Here is a 19,525-nt window from a genome sequence, read left to right as displayed (position 1 = left end):
TTTGTTTTTGCTGCTGCTGCTGGACAGCGCTAGAATCTTAAAAACTGCTATCTATACCGAACTCTATTGAGAAAGCATTTCTTGTAAATAAATAGCTTTCCTATCCTATATAACATCGGGACCTCGTTCCGCCGAATCCGACGCCGGGAGGCTGAGTCGGGATTACCAGCGTTATTAGTTAGCTACCGCGGCTAACCAGCTAGCCACCTTTACACTTTTTAAACGGACTTTTTTCTATCGGGATACCTCCCCGAACTACTAACTACCCCCACTAGACCACCACTACCCCTACTAGACCACCACTACCCCTACTAGACCACCACTACCCGCACTAGACCAACACTACCCCTACTAGACCAACACTACCCCTACTAGACCACTACTACCCCTACTAGACCACCACTACCCCTACTAGGCCACCACTACCCCTACTAGACCACCACTACCCCTCTACTAGACCACCACTACCCCTACTAGACCACCACTACCCCCACTAGACCAACACTACCCCTACTAGACCACTACTACCCCTACTAGACCAACACTACCCCTACTAGACCACTACTACCCCTACTAGACCACCACTACCCCTCTACTAGACCACCACTACCCCTACTAGACCACCACTACCCCTACTAGACCACCACTACCCCTACTAGACCACCACTACCCCTCTACTAGACCACTACTACCCCCACTAGACCAACACTACCCCTACTAGACCACTACTACCCCTACTAGACCAACACTACCCCTACTAGACCACTACTACCCCTACTAGACCACCACTACCCCCACTAGACCACCACTACCTCTACTAGACCACCACTACCCCTACCAGACCACCACTACCCCTACTAGACCACCACTACCCCTACTAGACCACCACCACCCCCACTAGACCAACACTACCCCTACTAGACCACCACTACCCCTACTAGACCACCACTACCTCTACTAGACCACCACTACCCCTACTAGAACCTTATACACTTTTATATCACATATCTCTGAAACACTGATTGATCACTATCAAATTGTTTTTCTCTCTCTGCAAATAACACCATTTTTCTCTTTCATGGCCTGCCAGCGCTGCCTGGAGCTTAGCTACCAGGTTGAGGAGATGAAGGGACGAATCTCGAATCTACACCAGATCAAACAAGGGGAGTCGTATCTAAATTCACTTTTTGACACATTACATAATGATAAAACAATAATTACAGACATAGAAAGCACACAAACCACAACATCAAAGTCTCCACCTGTAAGCCCAATCCCAGGTGTAACTCACACTGTCCCTACATCACCAGGGACTTGGACCACCGTCAGGAAGAGGAGTCGTACCCACGACTCCTCTGGCGCCAACCCCCATGAGGCCCTCCTGCTGCGGAACAGCTTCGAGGCGCTGCAGAGGCACCAGTCCACACCGAAGCCGAAGAGAGCCAGGGCCTGCACCCCCACCCCCAGAGACCACACGCCTGGCCCCGCCCCCGCCCCTAGAGACCACATGCCTGGCCCCGCCCCCGCCCCTAGAGACCACACGCCCCCCCTCTCTCTCTCCCCCTCTCCCACCCTGGGCCCCCTACAGGTCCATCACGCCACCAGCAGAGGAGACTTCAGTTCGTGTCTCCTCCACCCCCCCGCACCCGCTCTTCTCCCCCCCCCCCCCCCCCTCTGTGCTTGTAATAGGCTCGTCCATGGTCCGCCATGTTGTAGTCCCGAAGGCCATAACCCACTGCATCCCAGGTGCCAAGGTGAGGGACGTCGCCGCGGTAGTCCCGATGCTGGTGAAGGATGCCCCCCCCCAGGTCACCTCCGTCATCGTCCACGTGGGTGCCAACGACATCGGACGGGAGAGGTCGGAGGAGCTGAAGGTCGACTTCCGAGCCCTCATCGCCACCGTCAAGGGCACAGGTAAGACCTGCATCATCTCGGGCCCCTTCCCGAGTCCCAGGTATGGCGACACCAAATACAGTAGAATTCGAAGTCTTCACCTTTGGCTACAGGGATACTGCTGTCGTACGAAAACCCCATTTATAGACAATTTCACCACGTTCTTTAACCGTAATGAGCTGTTTGCGAGAGATAGGTTTCACCCAAACAGGTATGGTGCCCGCCTGCTGTCGATGTCCATGGACCTCGCTGTCCAGCCCTGGACCTGGCCGGCGCCCTGTCATCGCTGATGTGGGATGAGTCCGATCCATTCCTCTAACACCAAACATGCCATCCAGACTATTGTCTCCCATCGGACTCCCTCCACCACAAATAAGGCAATACATGGCGCAAATTTGAGAAATCTATTACCCATTTCATTAAGTATGCCCACGAGTCAGTCCCAGTGTCAAAATGACATCTCCATGGCAATCTTGAATATCAGGTCCCTATCTAACAAAAAAACATTTATCATAAATGAGCTCATTTGTGATAGAAAACTCGACTGCATGCTACTCACAGAAACCTGGCTAGATACAAATGGAGCAGCAGCCCTTATTGAGGCATCTCCCCCCAACTACAGTTTTTTCCAATCAATCAGAAATGGAAAAAAGGGGGGAGGAACAGCTACCATAGCTTCAAATAACCTAAACTGCAGGAGCATATCCTTTGATATATTCTCCTCCATTGAATATCATGCCACAGTTATGGCATGCCAACCACCTATTCTTACGGTAACTGTATACAGGCCGCCGAAACCAGCCCCTACCTTCCTACCTGACTTCTCTGAGTTCCTATCCATTATCCATCCCAACTATGATAGGATTATTATCACTGGTGATCTTAACTTTCATGTTGATAATGAGGCTGACTTGAGGGCTAGGGAATTTATTGACCTCTTGGAATCTATGGATTTTGTCCAACATGTCAATGAACCCACTCACAATCATGGCCATACCCTTGATCTTGTGATTACAAAGGGTCTTGAGGTCTCAATATCAGGTATCAGCGACCTGGCCCTCTCTGACCATTTCTGTATTTTCTTTACCATTGTAACACGTAAAGCTGAAAGCAATGCTGAACGTGTTGTTAAAAAACGTTATCTTACCCCTGCAGTGGCTGAACATTTCAAAGCTTTAATGAACAGTAATCACACAACTCCCACGTTATGTGAAAACGACTTAGTAATTACCTTTAACAATAAAGTAAAAATGGCCCTAGACTCCCTGGCACCTACCAAACTAAAAAAGGTTGGAGCCAAGAGGAGAGCACCATGGCGAAACAGTGAAATAAATCTCTTAAAGAGAACATGTAGAAAAGCTGAGCGCAGATGGAGAAAGAGCAAACTACAGATTGATCAGAATATTTTTAAAGAACATCTATCTGCCTTTAACTTGGCAATGCGAAATGCTAGAAAAAATCACTTCTCAAAGATAATATCTACAAACAAGAATAACCCCAGGGTCTTGTTCTCGACAATTGATTGCCTTGTAAACCCTGCTCCTAGGACTCTAGACGGCGCAGCCTCTGTCACCAAATGCGAGGAATTTGCAGCCCACTTCAGGGATAAGATAACAAATATTAGAATGTGTATTACTCAGGAAAGACTAGGTTTGTGTAGCACCACAGATCCGCCACCACAGAACATGACTATGAGCATGTTCACCATGATTAGTACGGAAACATTAGGTAAAATTGTGTCACAGCTTAAACCGTCTACGTGTCCTCTTGACCCTATTCCTACCACCTTTTTTAAGGACATTTTTGAATCTGTGTCTGATGACATACTAGGCATTGTAAATCACTCCCTACTTAAAGGGATATTTCCAGCGGCGCTAAAAACTGCCCTGGTTAGACCCACCCTGAAGAAAAGTAACCTAGATCCTTCTGATCCAAAAAACTGTAGACCAATATCCAATCTCACTTTTCTAAGCAAAATTTTAGAAAAGGCAGCGTATAGACAGCTTCATGAATTCTTAGTCCTAAATAATAGGTATGACCCACTTCAGTCAGGTTTCCGATCATACCACAGCACAGAAACCGCTTTGCTTAAGGTAACTAATGACCTTAGGATAAATGCAGACTCGAAAAAACTCTCGATTCTTGTACTCTTAGACTTAAGTGCAGCCTTTGATACGGTAGACCACTCCATACTTATTGAGAGACTTGAAAACTGGGTTGGCCTCTCAGGTCCGGTCTTAAACTGGTTCAGGACTTACCTGGCTGACCGAGATTACTTTGTAGCCCTTGGTGACCATAAGTCAAAAAATTATAGCACAACCTGTGGAGTTCCCCAGGGGTCCATTTTAGGACCGTTGCTTTTTAGCCTATACATGCTACCCCTCAGTTCTGTTATCAAGAAGCATAGCGTTAACTACCACAGCTATGCTGACGACACTCAGCTTCATATCTCAGTAACTCCCAACGACTACAAGATGATCGACCACCTGATAGACTGTATTGCCGATATTAATATTTGGATGACACAAAACTTTCTCCAACTCAATCAAGAAAAAACAGAGGTATTGATCATTGGCGAGAAAACTGGGAGAGAGAAATTATCTGCACACTTGAAAACACTAGCTCTTAACACTAAGTGTCAGGCCAGGAATCTTGGTGTCATAATTGACCCAGATCTAAATTTTGAAACTCATATTAATAACACTATTAAAACATCCTTCTACCATCTAAGAAACATCACTAAGGTACAATCATTTCTCTCCCAGGCAGACACTGAAAAATTAATGCATGCGTTTGTTACTAGTAGGCTAGATTACTGTAATGCTCTCCTGACAGGTCTCCCCAAAAAAATGATAAATAGACTACAAATGGTTCAAAATGCTGCTGCTCGTGTCCTTACTAGGACCAAACGGAGAGCGCACATCACACCTGTCTTGAGATCACTACACTGGCTCCCTGTCAGTCATAGAATAGACTTTAAGATCCTTTTACTAGTTTATAAATCACTTCACTGTGATGCACCCAATTACATGGTGGACATGCTCATAAGATACACACCAGCTAGACCCCTACGGTCTAGTGGCACGGAACTTTTAATAGTGCCAGAGGCTAGGACAAAGAGATTTGGAGGATCAGCTTTTAGCATATATGCTCCTAGATTGTGGAACACCCTACCTGAGGGCCTGAGGTTGTCTAAAACTCAGGACATTTTTAAGCGTGACCTCAAAACCTACTTATTCAATGTCGCCTTTTGATACTAAGGGAGACATTGGACATTATAGAACTAGGATCACTAGGCCATTACACCATACTCGTGTTTTTGAGATTTGTGTTGACAGGAAAATGGACCCGGGTGCTGATGAGGCACTGTCAGCTCCAAATAGCACCTAGAGCAGTACTGGAACCGGTACAAGGGTGTACCAGGACCACCATCAGGTTGTATTGCTGTCATCTTTTTGTCTCTATTGTGTTGTTGCATCATAACTGTGCTTAAGTTTCTCTTTTGGCAGGACCTGTGACCATACTGGATGCAGAACGATGCAAATACAACACAAAATTTATGGACAGTGTGTACGCCGATAATATGCAAGGAATTTTTCCTGGATACATGGTGTACAGGTTTTTGCCCTTGCTTGCTTGCTTTGTGCCGGTGGTCCTGGCCTCCCCTGGGGGACCGCTGGGTACTGGTAAGCAAACTGGCTAGTAGTCGCTCTATTGGTAGAGGGCTGCAAGGGAATTTTTCCTGGCTACATAGTATACAGGTTTTTTACTTTTGCCTGCTCGCGGCTCTGTCAGTATTGATTGATTGATTGACTGATTGACTGAACATTTTCATTGTGTGAAGCGCATTGAGTTGCATCTTGTAAGAAATGCGCTATACAAATAAAATTTGATTTGATTTGATTTGATGAAGGGCTGTCCCAATTCATAGGGGTAGATTTCAACCCCTATTGCTTGTGGCTCTGTTCGAAGGCCTTGGCTTCGAATCGAGACACACTCGAAAACGAGCCATAGGGGTAGAAAAGGGAATTGGGATTGGCCCTAACTGTTAAGACAACGTTAAGACACCGTTCAGGAACTCACCGATATCCGGGATGCCGTCGTCCTCCTCCTCCGACTCCTCTTCCTCCGAGTCCTCCTCCTCCCCTTTGTCCGATTGGCCGTCGGGCTCCGTGACCGTGCTGTCCTCGTATGTGTAGCCAATGGTGGCCTTCTTCTCGGCCAGCCTGCAGTGGAGGAGGAGGAGGGAGGAAGGAAGGGTTACGTGTTACGACGCAAATACCTGCGGGCATGCGTTAATGTCACAGCATGGAGGTTACAGGAGAGGTTTGTGACAGTTGGGGGATTTATGGTGATACAGATATAGGAATGGGGGAGGGGCTTACTTCTTTTTCTCGTCCTCGTTTGGCCGCTGCAGGCCACCGTAGAGCTCGTCCACGTAGATCTGGTACAGACACTGCTCCTCGGAGACTGGAGGGAGGGAGGGAGGGACAGAAGTGGGTTAGAGAGCACCGTGCTGAGCTGCACACACACACACACACAGAGCCCCAGACACACACACACACACACACACTAGGGCTGCAACTAACGATTATTTTGGTAGTCGACTAATCTGTCGATTATTTTTTCGATTAGTCGTGTGGCGTAAATGTCGTAAAAAGTAGTCCACCTCCACCTCCTCCCTCTCTCTACCACCTCCACCTCCCCCCTCTCTCTACCACCTCCACCTCCCCCCTCTCTACCACCTCCACCTCCCCCCTCTCTACCACCTCCACCTCCTCCCCCCTCTCTACCACCTCCACCTCCCCCCCCTCTCTACCACCACCTCCACCTCCCCCCTCTCTACCACCTCCACCTCCCCCCCCCTCTCTACCACCTCCACCTCCTCCCTCTCTCTACCACCTCCACCTCCCCCCTCTCTCTACCACCTCCACCTCCCCCCTCTCTACCACCTCCACCTCCTCCCCCCTCTCTACCACCTCCACCTCCCTCTCTACCACCTCCACCTCCCAGCTCTCTACCACCTCCACCTCCTCCCCCCTCTCTACCACCTCCACCTCCTCCCCCCTCTCTACCACCTCCCCAAACCCCAAACACCCTAATCCCAAACAATACCTAACCCCAAACACACCCAAACCCCAAACACACCCTAACCCCAAACACACCCTAACCCCAAACAATACCTAACCCAAAACAATACCTAACCCCAAACAATACCTAACCCCAAACAATACCTAACCCCAAACAATACCTAACCCCAAACACACCCTAACCCCAAACAATACCTAACCCCAAACACACCTTAACCCCAAACACACCCTAACCCCAAACAATACCTAACCCCAAACACACCTTAACCCCAAACACACCCTAACCCCAAACAATACCTAACCCCAAACACACCCTAACCCCAAACACACCCTAACCCCAAACAATACCTAACCCCAAACACACCCTAACCCCAAACACACCCTAACCCCAAACACACCTTAACCCCAAACACACCCTAACCCACTTTTTGGTTTGGGTGTTTGGGGTTTGGGGAGGTGGTAGAGAGGGGGGAGGAGGTGGAGGTGGTAGAGAGGGGGGAGGAGGTGGAGGTGGTAGAGAGGGGGGAGGTGGAGGTGGTAGAGAGGGGGGAGGTGGAGGTAAGTGTCGTAAAAAGTGCGTAAATGGCGACGCAGAAGCATAAATCCGGCTTAACTAGCTATCTAACCTAACGTTACGCCAAGCTACAGCTGCTCACAGAGCTAATTGATTGGCTAGCTAGCATTGCTGGCTAGACTACAGACAGCTCACGTTAGTAGGCTACGCTTGGCGCTGTTTATCTTACAGACAGCTCGCTGGTGGACTCAACATAATTGAAATAGCATTCACTTATCAAGCATCATTCATGATCATCCACCATGACTACCTGGTATTTTAATAGCGACCACACCCCTCACTTCATTTCATCTCGCGTTCTCCTGGCTTCAACATGGAAAACCCCTGCTACGTAACGTTACATACAAGCGCCTCTGTCTGTCACACGCGTGCCACAGGGCAAATAAATTAATAGCACAAACGCTCATAGCATGTACAGCCCTGTCCATGAGACGTTGTTTTCCAACATGTAACAGTAAAGCTAACATAAACATTACGACCCTAACAATATAACGTTAGCCAGTTGGCTAACAACGTTAGCTAAAACTTACCCAGCTGATTCTTGCATGGCTCCCGGGTGCTTTCGTTTAAGATGCCCGTGCATCGCGGTGGTGCTGCGGACGAGTGTGGTTTGTCGTCCGTAAAATATTCCCAGACTTTGCTGAATCTAGGTCTCGCTTTTCCCCGCCATGCCATGGTTCATACTCTCTCTCCTTCTTTATGCTGTTAGTAGGCTACTAGAGTTGTAGACGTGACACTGCCCCCAGCAGTTCCTGTAGTGCATTGCAATTACAAATGAACAGCGCGGCTCTGTATTATCGGCTCGTGTGTTTTTAATACGATGCGTCGACACTAAAATTCCACGTCAACGAGTTTTTATGATCGACGTCGTCGATTATGTCGACTAATCGTTGCAGCCCTAACACACACACACACACACACACACACACACACACACAGACAGACACACACACACGCACACACTGGGCCCCGGACACACACACACACACACACACTGGGCCCCGGACACACACACACACACACACACACACACACACACACACTGAGCCCCGGACACACACACACACACACACACTCACACACACACACACACACACACACACAGACAGACAGACAGACACAGAGACACACAGACAGACACGCGCACAGACACAGACACATACACACACTGAGCCCCGGACACACACGCGCGCACACACACACACACAGACAGACAGACACGCGCACAGACAGACAGACACAGACACAGAAACACATACACACACACAAACTGAGCACCGGACACACGCGCAGTCGCGCACACACACACACAGACAGACAGACACACAGACAGGCGCATAGACAGACAGACAGACACAGACACAGCGACACAGAAACACACACACACACACACACACACACACACACACACACACAGGGCCCCAGACACAGGAGACAGGGCATCGCTACCGCTGCAAACACATACAACCAGGGGAGGCTGGGGGAGGTAGAACACCAGGGGAGGCTGGGGGAGGTAGAACACCAGGGGAGGTAGAACACCAGGGGAGGCTGGGGGAGGTAGAACACCAGGGGAGGCAGAACAGCAGGGGAGGCTGGGGGAGGTAGAACACCTGGGGAGGCTGGGGGAGGTAGAACACCAGGGGAGGCTGGGGGAGGTAGAACACCAGGGAAGGCTGGGGGAGGTAGAACACAAGGGGAGGCTGGGGGAGGTAGAACACCAGGGGAGGCAGAACACCAGGGGAGGCTGGGGGAGGTAGAACACCTGGGGAGGCTAGGGGATGTAGAACACCAGGGGAGGCTGGGGGAGGTAGAACACCAGGAGAGGCTGGGGGAGGTGGACATCGGAGGATGGGCTCATTGTAATGCATGGAACAGAAAGTGGAAGGTGTAATGTGTAGTTCCAACGGCCCCTGGCCTGAGCATAGATGACTGTTTCTTGTGATGACTGACGGACAGAAGATTCACTTACTTTGACAAATGTATTTGTCGCTTGGGATAAAGGCGTCTGCTAAATGGCAAAAATGTAAATGTAAATGTAAATGTACTGTGTACAAGGGAGGCTGGAGGAGGGAGAAAACGCCTTCGACACCTTTCCTCATTCCGTGCATTACAATGAGCCTCCGTCCTCCGATGTTCTACCTCCGCCAGCCTCCGCTGGTACACCATTGCGCCATGGCCTTCTAAACCCAGGGGGGGACCAGTTGGACCTGTTGCTAAAGCCACAGGGACTCACTGCTGGCAAAGTCGTTCTGCACCAGGCCTCTGTAGCGCTCGTAGTTGCATTTCCTCTCCTCTGACTCCTGCTCCGGCATTCTGCAGGCCACACAGACACCACACACACGTCAAGGCACACAAACACCACACACACGTCAAGGCACACAAACACCACACAAACACCACACACGTCAAGGCACACAAACACCACACACGTCAAGGGCCTTCCCCCCAAACAACAGATGGCCGCACAAAATGGCGGCCTACGGCAAAAACATTTCTACCCCCGAGCATCATCTCATCGTAGTCAGGATTAAAACAACGGAAAGGAGGGGAGGGCACTAGGTGGCGTAGCACACTAAAGCACCGGTTAAATCATCGTAGGGTCGCCGGTTCGATTCGAATTAAAAAAACGAAAGAAGAAAAACAGGAAGACGGTAGTATGGTTGATGAATGGATACGCTCCAAAGGTCAGAGGTCAGTCAGACTTACACGGTGGTGAGGAGAGGAGGGGTGTACGTGGGGTCAAAGGTGAGAGGTCAGACTTACACGGTGGTGAGGAGAGGAGGGGTGTACGTGGGGTCAAAGGTGAGAGGTCAGACTTACACGGTGGTGAGGAGAGGAGGGGTGTACGTGGGGTCAAAGGTGAGAGGTCAGACTTACACGGTGGTGAGGAGAGGAGGGGTGTACGTGGGGATGTAGTCCAGGTGAGCTCTCACGTCAAACCTGTCGATCGTGTTGTTGGCGTCTCCCTGCCACGGCATCCTAGCAACACACACACAAACACACACACACACACACACACACACACACACACAACAACAACACACTGATTAGCAGGAACACATCCTAGTGACAGACAGATCTAATCTAATCAGATGTTATTGGTAATGTCCGTCAGTGAGGTGGTGAAATGCTTTCTGAATCTAGCTCCTCGATCAACAACAATCAATAAATCAACAGTACAATATAATAAAGTAGTAATAAACCAGGAAGTAATATAATAATAGTAATAATAATAATAATAATAATAATAATAATAATAACTAGACCAGTGCAATTTCTGTGGAAATTGTGAAATGTGCTTGCCCCTCTCAGCCAGTAGGGGGCAGGTCAGTGGCCGCTGGGCCACCCCCCCCCCCCCCCCCCCCGGTGAAGACCACATGTCTCTAGCCAACCCAGGAGCCTCTCTCTCTCTCTCTCTCTCTCTCTCTCTCTCTCTCATTCCCCCTCTCTCTCTCTGTGTGTGTGTGTGTGTGTGTGTGTGTGTGTGTGTGTGTGTGTGTGTGTGTGTGTGTGTGTGTGTGTGTGCGTGCGTGTGCAACCATGTTCCAGTGTTGCTCTAGATCTGTGGGACAACTGTGGTACTCCTGCCAAGATCAGCGCTTTTGAAAGTGACAGTTGGGGTAGTCATGGAAACCAGCTGTAAGCTAAGGTCTTTTTTGTCTTTTGCTAGGTCTCAAACAAACGGCCAGCAAGTAAAAACTATTAATGCTATGGCTTAGCAGATTTTGAGTGACAGTGTGAAGAGCTGAACATTGTGATGTAAAATGTATGTATATAGACTTAAAATTGTAGTCTTGACAGCAGTTTACAAAATGCAATTCTCTGACACTGTGTTCACTCAGTCTCAACACTACATGCATTCATTGTCAATGGGACATTTTCTCCACAAAAAGTGGATTATCGGATAAACCGTTATCCAGAACCTTCCACAAAGCAACAGCAACGCGATCGGGGGAACGAGCTGCACGTTTAATAAATAAATATATATGAACAATAACATAGAGTGCTGTTTGCTACAGCAAGCACACTGATGACAGCAGTAGTGCAGAAGGGAGCAGTGTATCAGCAGCTAATGACTATAATAATCAATCACAATGAGTAGCAGCGAGTGTGTGTGTGTTTTCTCCTACATGTTGACTGGACTTTCTGCGGCGAGCGCTACGGAAGGATCTAGATGGATCTTGTAGGCCCGGCCATGAACCTGCAGGAACTGAGCCGGATCCTTTTTCTGTAGAGGACAGAGAGAGGGAGGGAGGGGGGAGAGGAGAGAGGGAGGAGAGGAGAGAGGGAGGGAGGAGGGGAGAGAGGGAGGAGGAGAGAGGAGAGGAGAGGAAGGGAGAGGTAGGAGAGGAGAGAGGGAGGAGGAGAGAGGAGAGGAGAGGAAGGGAGAGGTAGGAGGGGAGGGAGGGAGGAGAGGAGGGAGGGAGGAGAGGTGGAGGAGGATGAGAGGAGAGGTGGAGGAGGATGAGAGCAGGTTAGTCTTTCAGCAACCTTACACTACTGAACACCTGATGCCACTAATCCTATACTAGGTTTCTCTGGATGATGAGATTAGTGCTGGGACATTCAGACAGGACACCAGTATCAAGTGTCCTTAAAAAGAAAACCAATAAGCACAAAACCACTCCAACCTAGTTCCACTAACATCATACATTACACATATGAACAGTAACTGTTCTGTCTACTGACGCCGACAGAAAGGCTGGACTGAAGGACACGGATACCATTCAACTCGTTTTTCTTATTTTTAGTGAAAATTGAATAGATTGTAAAACCTGCGAATGCAGACAACAAAAACATACATGAATACACAGCTCTGACACATTCAAAGACTAAAACAAAGCATATAAATGTTACACAAAGCACGCATCAAACACACTAACCGTGGCATCCCTCACGTCCTGGCATCACACAATGAATCCATACGCACGGTCTCCCACTATTTAAGCACCTAATCACAGCCCCCAATATCCCTACGCATACCTGATCTATATAATCAAACAATTCCCACGCAGTTATGAGGCATAACTCAAAATAATGTTACTAATATCTAATAATCAATCATTAATAATAACTAATAATTATTCAAATAACATTCCACATTTGTCCCATTTTATAGGCTAAAATATGCACACTGAAACACCCCATCCTAACTGGACAGTACACCTCCCACCTAGCCGATCTAGCTACTAGTCTAGGGAGGCTACCAATGTCCCTTGTTCCTCAATGGGGAGGAGAACAACCATCCTCCTGACATCCCGGTGGAGGACGACCCCGGGCAGCTTGCCAGAGCCTTTCTTTTCTCTTGTTTTGGCTCCTCCTGGAGAGGCAGGGCCCTGGTGAGCGCTCCTGAGAAGGCCTTCCGTTTGAGCTTGTTCACACTTTCTCGAGCATCAGCTGCCACTTCTGCCGCTGATTTCACGGGCCACTCCTCAAAAGGCTTCTCCAGGAATCCAGGTCCATTCTGCCACAGAGAATCTTCGCTCAGTTTTTCAGGAACTGCTCCTCTTGTGCTGATGTCGGCCACATTGCACTCACCGGGGATCCACGACCACTCGGTTGGAGACCCTGTCTTCCCAGGGTCACACGTTTCCTTGGCTGAGCTCCCGCCTCCTGCCTCTTGGAAGGCTCTTCTTACAAGGATGTTTCCTTTTTGTTTGGCCGGGGACACCAGGCCAATTGGATCGTATAGAGCAGCCACTTGGCTCAGCAGCTCTCTCCTCGACAAGCCGTTGGGTGTATTCTCCCGGACTTCTTCTACCTTGAGGTTGAGGCCTGTCCTCATCTTTCCTTTTCTCTTGGAGAAGTTTACTGATGTTATCATGTAGAGCTGGTCGGAATTCACGAGATACCCAATGCCAAGGGCCTTATTATCCTCGTCTTTCAGCTGATTTGGTAGCACCAGGGTTTTGGATGTCGCTCCAGGCCTCTCCCCTCCACAGGTTCTGGCGTCGTCCTTTCTCCTCCCACCTTGGCCAGACCGGACCCACGGCTTTAGAAAGAACCCTCCAGCGCTCAAGATCTCCTCCACTCCACTCGTGATGGTGTCAAGCATCTTCAGATCATCATGGGTCAAGATGTCGTCGACGTAGCTGTCTTTCTCCAAGACACGATGCTCTTCCTCCCTTTCAATGAACTGAGGTAGCCCTGCTGTCTCCCTCATTGCTAGTTGAGCAATGCAACCAGCAGGACGGTCTCCAATGTTCTCCCTCTTGATGGCGTACTCCCCGATGTCCTCTTCAGGATCGTCTCCCCAAAGGACCCTGTGCAGGTGTATCTCTCGGTCCTTCAGCCACATAGAGTTGTACATTTTGGTGATGTCGCCCAGGGCCGCATGCTCCCCAGTCCGAAACCGCAGGAGCACAGCCCTGATGGGGTTCAACACGTCTGGCCCCTTTAACAGGAGGTCGTTCATGCTGACACCTTTGTATGATTGGCTACTGTTCCACACTAACCGGACCGGTGTTGTCACAGAATGGGGATTGGGTGCAACCAGGTGGCTCTCGCACCAAACCGGACCTTTCCACTCTTGAATCTTCTCTGGTGTGAGCCTCACTGCTGCGCCCCTCCTTACCATCTCGTGAACCTGCTCTCCGTAGGCAGTTCGCCACTCCGGCTGTTTCAGGAGGCGTTTCTCAGTTCTTAGGAATGTTGCCATCACAGCTCCTCTGTTGTTCGGTAGACTGGATGGATCCTCTGTCCAAGGGTAACTAGCATCCCAATGTGGAGCATCGCTGTGGTGATCGCTGGCGACATAGGACAGACCCTCCTTTATCCTCTCCAGCTCCTTTTCTTCCGCCAGGGTCATCTCTTTTCCACCCGGCTGGCACGCTCCACAACGACATCCCCCGCATTTGGGTTCACAGGCTGCCCCGATGCTCTCCCACTTCCACCATTCCAACACTTCTTTGTTGGTTGCCATTGCTCCGGACTCTTGAGTCGCTTTCCTGCCTCAGTCCACTCTCCCTGGTCTCTTCGCAGCACCCGATACACTTGACGATTTCCTTATACTTGGCCGCTGCTGTTCTCATTGATCGGGCGAAGTGTGTCTTGGACTCGTAGGTCACCGTCTCCACATCTTCAAACAGATTGGGATGCGTCCCACTCACAATCTTTCCAAGTGGGCCTTCCCACAGGACCAGGTCTCCTACTACCTTCACGGGACAGGGAACCAGCCGCCCCTCTCTTTGGCTGATGAGGAGCTCAATACTCCTTGGCCGGACCAACTCCTGGGTCTTGACCTCGGGGAAGAATCTTTTCAGTTGCTGTGGTTCGATGGCATGGTGCACCTTGGCTATTTCATCTAAGCCGTAGCAGACCAACTGGTGGGCTCTTTCACCTTCCGGGGTCCTGAACCTCACCTTCAGGAGGTACCTTTTGGTGTTGGCTGTCACAGTCATCCCTCCGACGCCCTGCACCACTAGCGTGATTTTCTCGCTCTTCAGGCCAAGCCTACTTGCAGCCGCGTGGGTAATGTAATTTGTATCTGATGCGAGGTCTATTAGAGCACCAATTTGTTGCCCGTCATTAGCAGTGACCTTCAGGAGCATCATTATTACCGGACACTCGTTTACTCCATTTTCTTCCAGGAGCTTCCCGGATTTTGCTTCAGTGCAGCTTGTAACTGCTGTCTTATTCGTGAAGGCTCTCCTGAGTTTTCTCTCAATCTCTGGAGCGAGTTGGGACAAGACCTCTTCCTGTTCAACGGTCAAACTCCTTGCACGTTCACCGCCGCTACTTGGAGTTTCTCTCTTTTCCCCACCATCCTTCTTACTGTCTCTACTGGGGCAGAGAAGGTAATGGTGGTCTGACGACTCTCCTTCTTTGCAGCCTCTCTTGGTGCAGAGGAATTTAAGGTTACACTCTCCGTCAGCGCCATGTGATGAAAGGCACAGCCGGCAGGCTCTAGACTTCTTCACCGCGGCCTTTCTTGCTGCCAAGTCGAGGCCTCTGAACTTCTTACAGGTGAACAGCCTACTTCTGTGTTTATCTTCGCACAGAACACAATTGTCATCAGCGCTGCCTCTCTCAGTGGCTCTAGTGAAAGCAAACTTCCTTCTCAGTCTTCTTCTCTGGGATCTCCGTGATCTCCATCTGCTCCAACTGTTCGAGGATGCTTTCCTGCTTTTGTAGGAAGTCCAGGAAGGTGTCAAAGTATCTCTCCGGCTGGAAACCATTTCGGGGGTCTATTTTGAAAGTAAGCCACTCCTTTTTCAAAGTGAGTGGCAGTTTGTTGTTGGTCTTTGATGTCTTTAGTGAAGAAAACAAGAGGTAAGGTGTTGTTGTTGTTGTTGTTATTGTTGTGGTGATTATTGTTGTGGTTGTTATTGTTATAGTTGTTGTGGTTGTTATAGTTGTTGTGGTTGTTGCTATTGTTATTGTTGTTGTTGCTATTGTTATTGTTGTTGTGGTTGTTGTTGTTATTGTGGTTGTTGTTATTATTGTTCTTGTGGTCTTACGATCTTGTCGTAGTATTCCCTCCGGCGCTCGCCGCGGCGTTTGTAGTCCACCATCATGCCCCGCAGCTTGCGTTCATGCTTGCGGGCCTCCTGCCACATGACGGCTCCGCTGGGGGTGGGGGCGCGACGGGGCACGGCTGCTGTAGAGGGGGAGGGAGGAGGGGGGAGGGAGGAGGAGAGAGTCAGTATAAAAGAGATAGTGCTCGTTCTTCTCAAAACCCAAAACATTTGTCCAACCTTAGAAGAGCTGAGGCAAATCTACCACATGAAGACTTTGCCATTCAGCAGACGCTTTTAATCCAAAGCAACGTACAATTCCGAATTACAGGGACATTCCCCCTGGAGTAACTGAGGGCGAAGTGCCTTACTCAAGGGCACACTAGTGGTGGTGTTTCAGGCGGGATTTGAACACACAACCTCCCGATCACCAGTTCAACTCACTATCCACTACCCACATGAATCTGATTCTCTCCATCTACCAACTGAATCAGATTCTCTTCAAATCTACCAACTGAATCAGACTCTCCTCATCTACTAATTTGTGACACTGTCTGGTGAAAAGGTCTGCATGTCGGCAATTCTCAAGTCACACATATGACCAAAAAGCTTCTTTAAAAATGTTTTTTTTAAATTGTACAAGGACTGTGTGATCATCTAATTTTGTGTAGTTATGTGTTTTTAGCATGTTCTATCAGCATGTTGTGATGTGCAGTGTTTCCTCATTCAGTGTTTCCTCTATATGCATTTATTGGTGGCGGGCCGCCACGAATGAATTTCCTCCGCCACTAATTGATTCAGTCCACAAAACAAAACAAAAAAGTTCTCAAAAAATAATAATATATAAATCGGAACATTTTAGCTGATTAAAATATAGCGCTATAATGGATGTTGACTAAAAGTGCACCTAAATCCACGCCCATCTCTCTCTAACCGCTGATCCAAAATCAGATTAATGACATTAAACATTCAGTTGACGACGTGACACAAGGGCTCCAGGGGGCTATTCCACTAAAGGTGGATCAGTATAGCGGCGATATAAATAAATGCGGCGCTCAGGCAACTCGAGATTGGAATTCAAGCCTCAGGTGATTCCTCGAACGAGGATCAGCCTTGTGTGATGAGTGTTCACAGAAGACAGGCTTACAAATCTTCGATATGGGCGCGTGCACGCAGACATAAAAAGCCCTGAAGTGTCGATCTGTCGAAATGAAGATACTCCACTCTGCAGGGGTACTACATTTGCGCAGCATTCCGAATTATTGATTTTTATGAAGACGGAAAAATAAGATGTAAAATAGTGCAATACTGCCGCAATTAACAAGGCGAGGGAAATGGTTTGGCAAGAAATTGCTGATCGATTAAATGCGTAGGTCATACTAGCCCCAGTTATTGTTATATGTTCATATTTTAATAAATTAATATTACTACTGTGGTGATATCCGCAGCAGGCTTCAAACCGTCATATCGCCACAATGGCCTAGTGGTATCGACCGCGGCCACAGGATTTATTCGTCATTTTATATCGGTGGTTCAAATCCCTCTTCAGACGCACTTTTTACTGCATTTCGTTGTCTGAATCTAATCTAAAATCTCATCTAAAAAAGTATGTAGGCTATAAAATGATGGTGCAGGCTAATTTACAAGAACTGACACGATTACAATGGTGTGTGAAGCCTTTGCATGAAATCTTCGGTTAAATGTAAAAATAAATAAATAAAGAATCACTTAGTCAAGTCTCGAACACGCAACCTTTGGAACTCCAGCCGGCTGCCTTAACCACTACGCCAGCCAGACCACTGTGATGACAGCAATGCAAGTTGAGACAATTACTTTTTTTTTTTACACTCTTTTCTTTATTGATCTATCGATCTATCTATCACACTTTCAAAATATCAAGTTATCTATCACACAATCAAACTATCTATCGATCGATCACACTTTCAAAATATCAAATTATCTATCTATCACACAGTCAACCTATCCATCTATCTATCTCGTGTGAAGTGGGAACTAATATTTCCTAAAAGAGGAACTGTCGTTCGGGATGTAGTTTCCGCCTGTGAGCCTTTTTTGACGCGCGTCTTACCATAGCCTGTGATTTTAGCCTGGTCGCGAGCAGGCTAATTATATCTGACTCAGAAGGAGCTCAACCAAGCAGCGAATTATTTGAGCCACATTGATGGCACCGAACGCAAGCTAACATTTTCGAGGCTTAGAACTTTATCGAGGCTTAGAACTTTATCGAGCTTCGTGGAATACCCCCCTGATTGGTCTAAATGTGAACTGTGGTATTATTGTTATTGTGTACAGGCCACCGTAGTGATATCAGGTCAGGTGGGCAGGTTACGACGAGACAACAAGAGACCGCGTGTATGTTTAATAGAATAAGAGACTCACGTGTATGTTTAATAGAATAACACGACATGGTGTCAGAAGTCCTGTAAGTGAGTGTTAAGAGTTAGATCGGCCGACAAGTGTCATTTGAGCTCATGACGGTGAGAAGGGAGAAGAAACGATGGATGCTAATGCTAACGCGGCAGCAGCTGCAGTCCAGAGAGCGGCGCCAGTTTCAAGTGCTACGTTCAGCATCCAGCCTCCGGATCAGCCTAGCATCTAAAAGATACAAAAAGCTGATCTAGCTAGCTAGGTGCACAAATAAGATATCACGTTAAATAACTTAAAATTAAACGAAAACAGCGACAGATGGATGGATTTCTCAAGAAAAAAGATGTCCCAGACACTTCAAACATTGCTGAAGCTAGCAGTGGCTATGAGCGACCCGAAACTGCATGGCTGGCAAAGGAGCTAGGTGGTGGATCAGATCAGCTAACAACGTTTATGGCGGGGTACCACCACCACCACTAGCTACAACTACAGCGGGAGAGCCATCAGCATCGGCTAGCTGTGTTGGTGTATCAGCAGACATTAGCAAGTCAAAAAACGATTCTTATGTGCCGTCACTTTAGCAACGACACATTATTGTCAAGGGGAAAAGAAGGGGAGTCGATTTTTTTATTGACAAAGGAATTACATGCTGGAAAAACATGCAGCTAAAATTCAGGGAACATTTGGACAATAAGAGACACACGGGAGAAGTACGGGAAAACAGGGCTGATGTGGGTGTCATCAAAGGTACGAGTTTGTTTTCTTTAACTCAGCTGATACTCAGCTGTTTACCGAATGCTCCATCTGACTGTGATTTTATTTCTGTAATGTGGTGGGTTGACATAATTCACGCACGGAACTATGGGTTGGGAGTATTGTTCCGTCCGCAGTTGAGTGCGTAGTACCCAAGTTGTTTAGTCTGTTCTATTTACTGCTTGAGTGTGTTGTTGACAATCGTTCATGTCCTTTATTAAACGTTTAGCTTTGTCATTTGATACGCCGCCTACGACTCCCATCTCTCTGCACTACAGTAAACAGTTAATCAGTAACGTTAGCCGCTTTTGTGCTCATGTAGGCCTACTTCGTATTATATTATAGCTGATGATCTTTGTGTGTGTGTATGT

The 19,525-nt window shown here is 48.3% G+C and overlaps 1 protein-coding gene across 3 annotated transcripts in view; it reads right to left on the bottom strand.

Moving 5' to 3' along the window:
- Nucleotides 1-19,525, bottom strand: part of clasrp (CLK4-associating serine/arginine rich protein) — an 88,482-nt gene that overhangs the window by 58,892 nt on the left and 10,065 nt on the right. For all 3 annotated transcript variants that reach the window (XR_013937437.1, XR_013937438.1, XM_080530749.1), the window contains exons 2-7: nucleotides 16,017-16,156; nucleotides 11,688-11,785; nucleotides 10,435-10,536; nucleotides 9,791-9,870; nucleotides 6,279-6,363; nucleotides 5,977-6,119 (exon numbers count right to left, since the gene is read on the bottom strand). Coding sequence is in view for 1 of the 3 variants with exons in the window: in XM_080530749.1 (XP_080386875.1) it covers nucleotides 5,977-6,119; nucleotides 6,279-6,363; nucleotides 9,791-9,870; nucleotides 10,435-10,536; nucleotides 11,688-11,785; nucleotides 16,017-16,115 (607 nt within the window). In the remaining 2 variants the exon portion in view is untranslated. The remainder of the gene's footprint in view (nucleotides 1-5,976; nucleotides 6,120-6,278; nucleotides 6,364-9,790; nucleotides 9,871-10,434; nucleotides 10,537-11,687; nucleotides 11,786-16,016; nucleotides 16,157-19,525) is intronic.

This window comes from Nansenia antarctica (genome assembly GCF_963989245.1).
Source record: "Nansenia antarctica genome assembly, chromosome: 5".
Taxonomy (NCBI): Eukaryota; Metazoa; Chordata; class Actinopteri; order Argentiniformes; family Microstomatidae; genus Nansenia; species Nansenia antarctica.
This window is presented reverse-complemented; position numbering and strand designations above follow the sequence as displayed.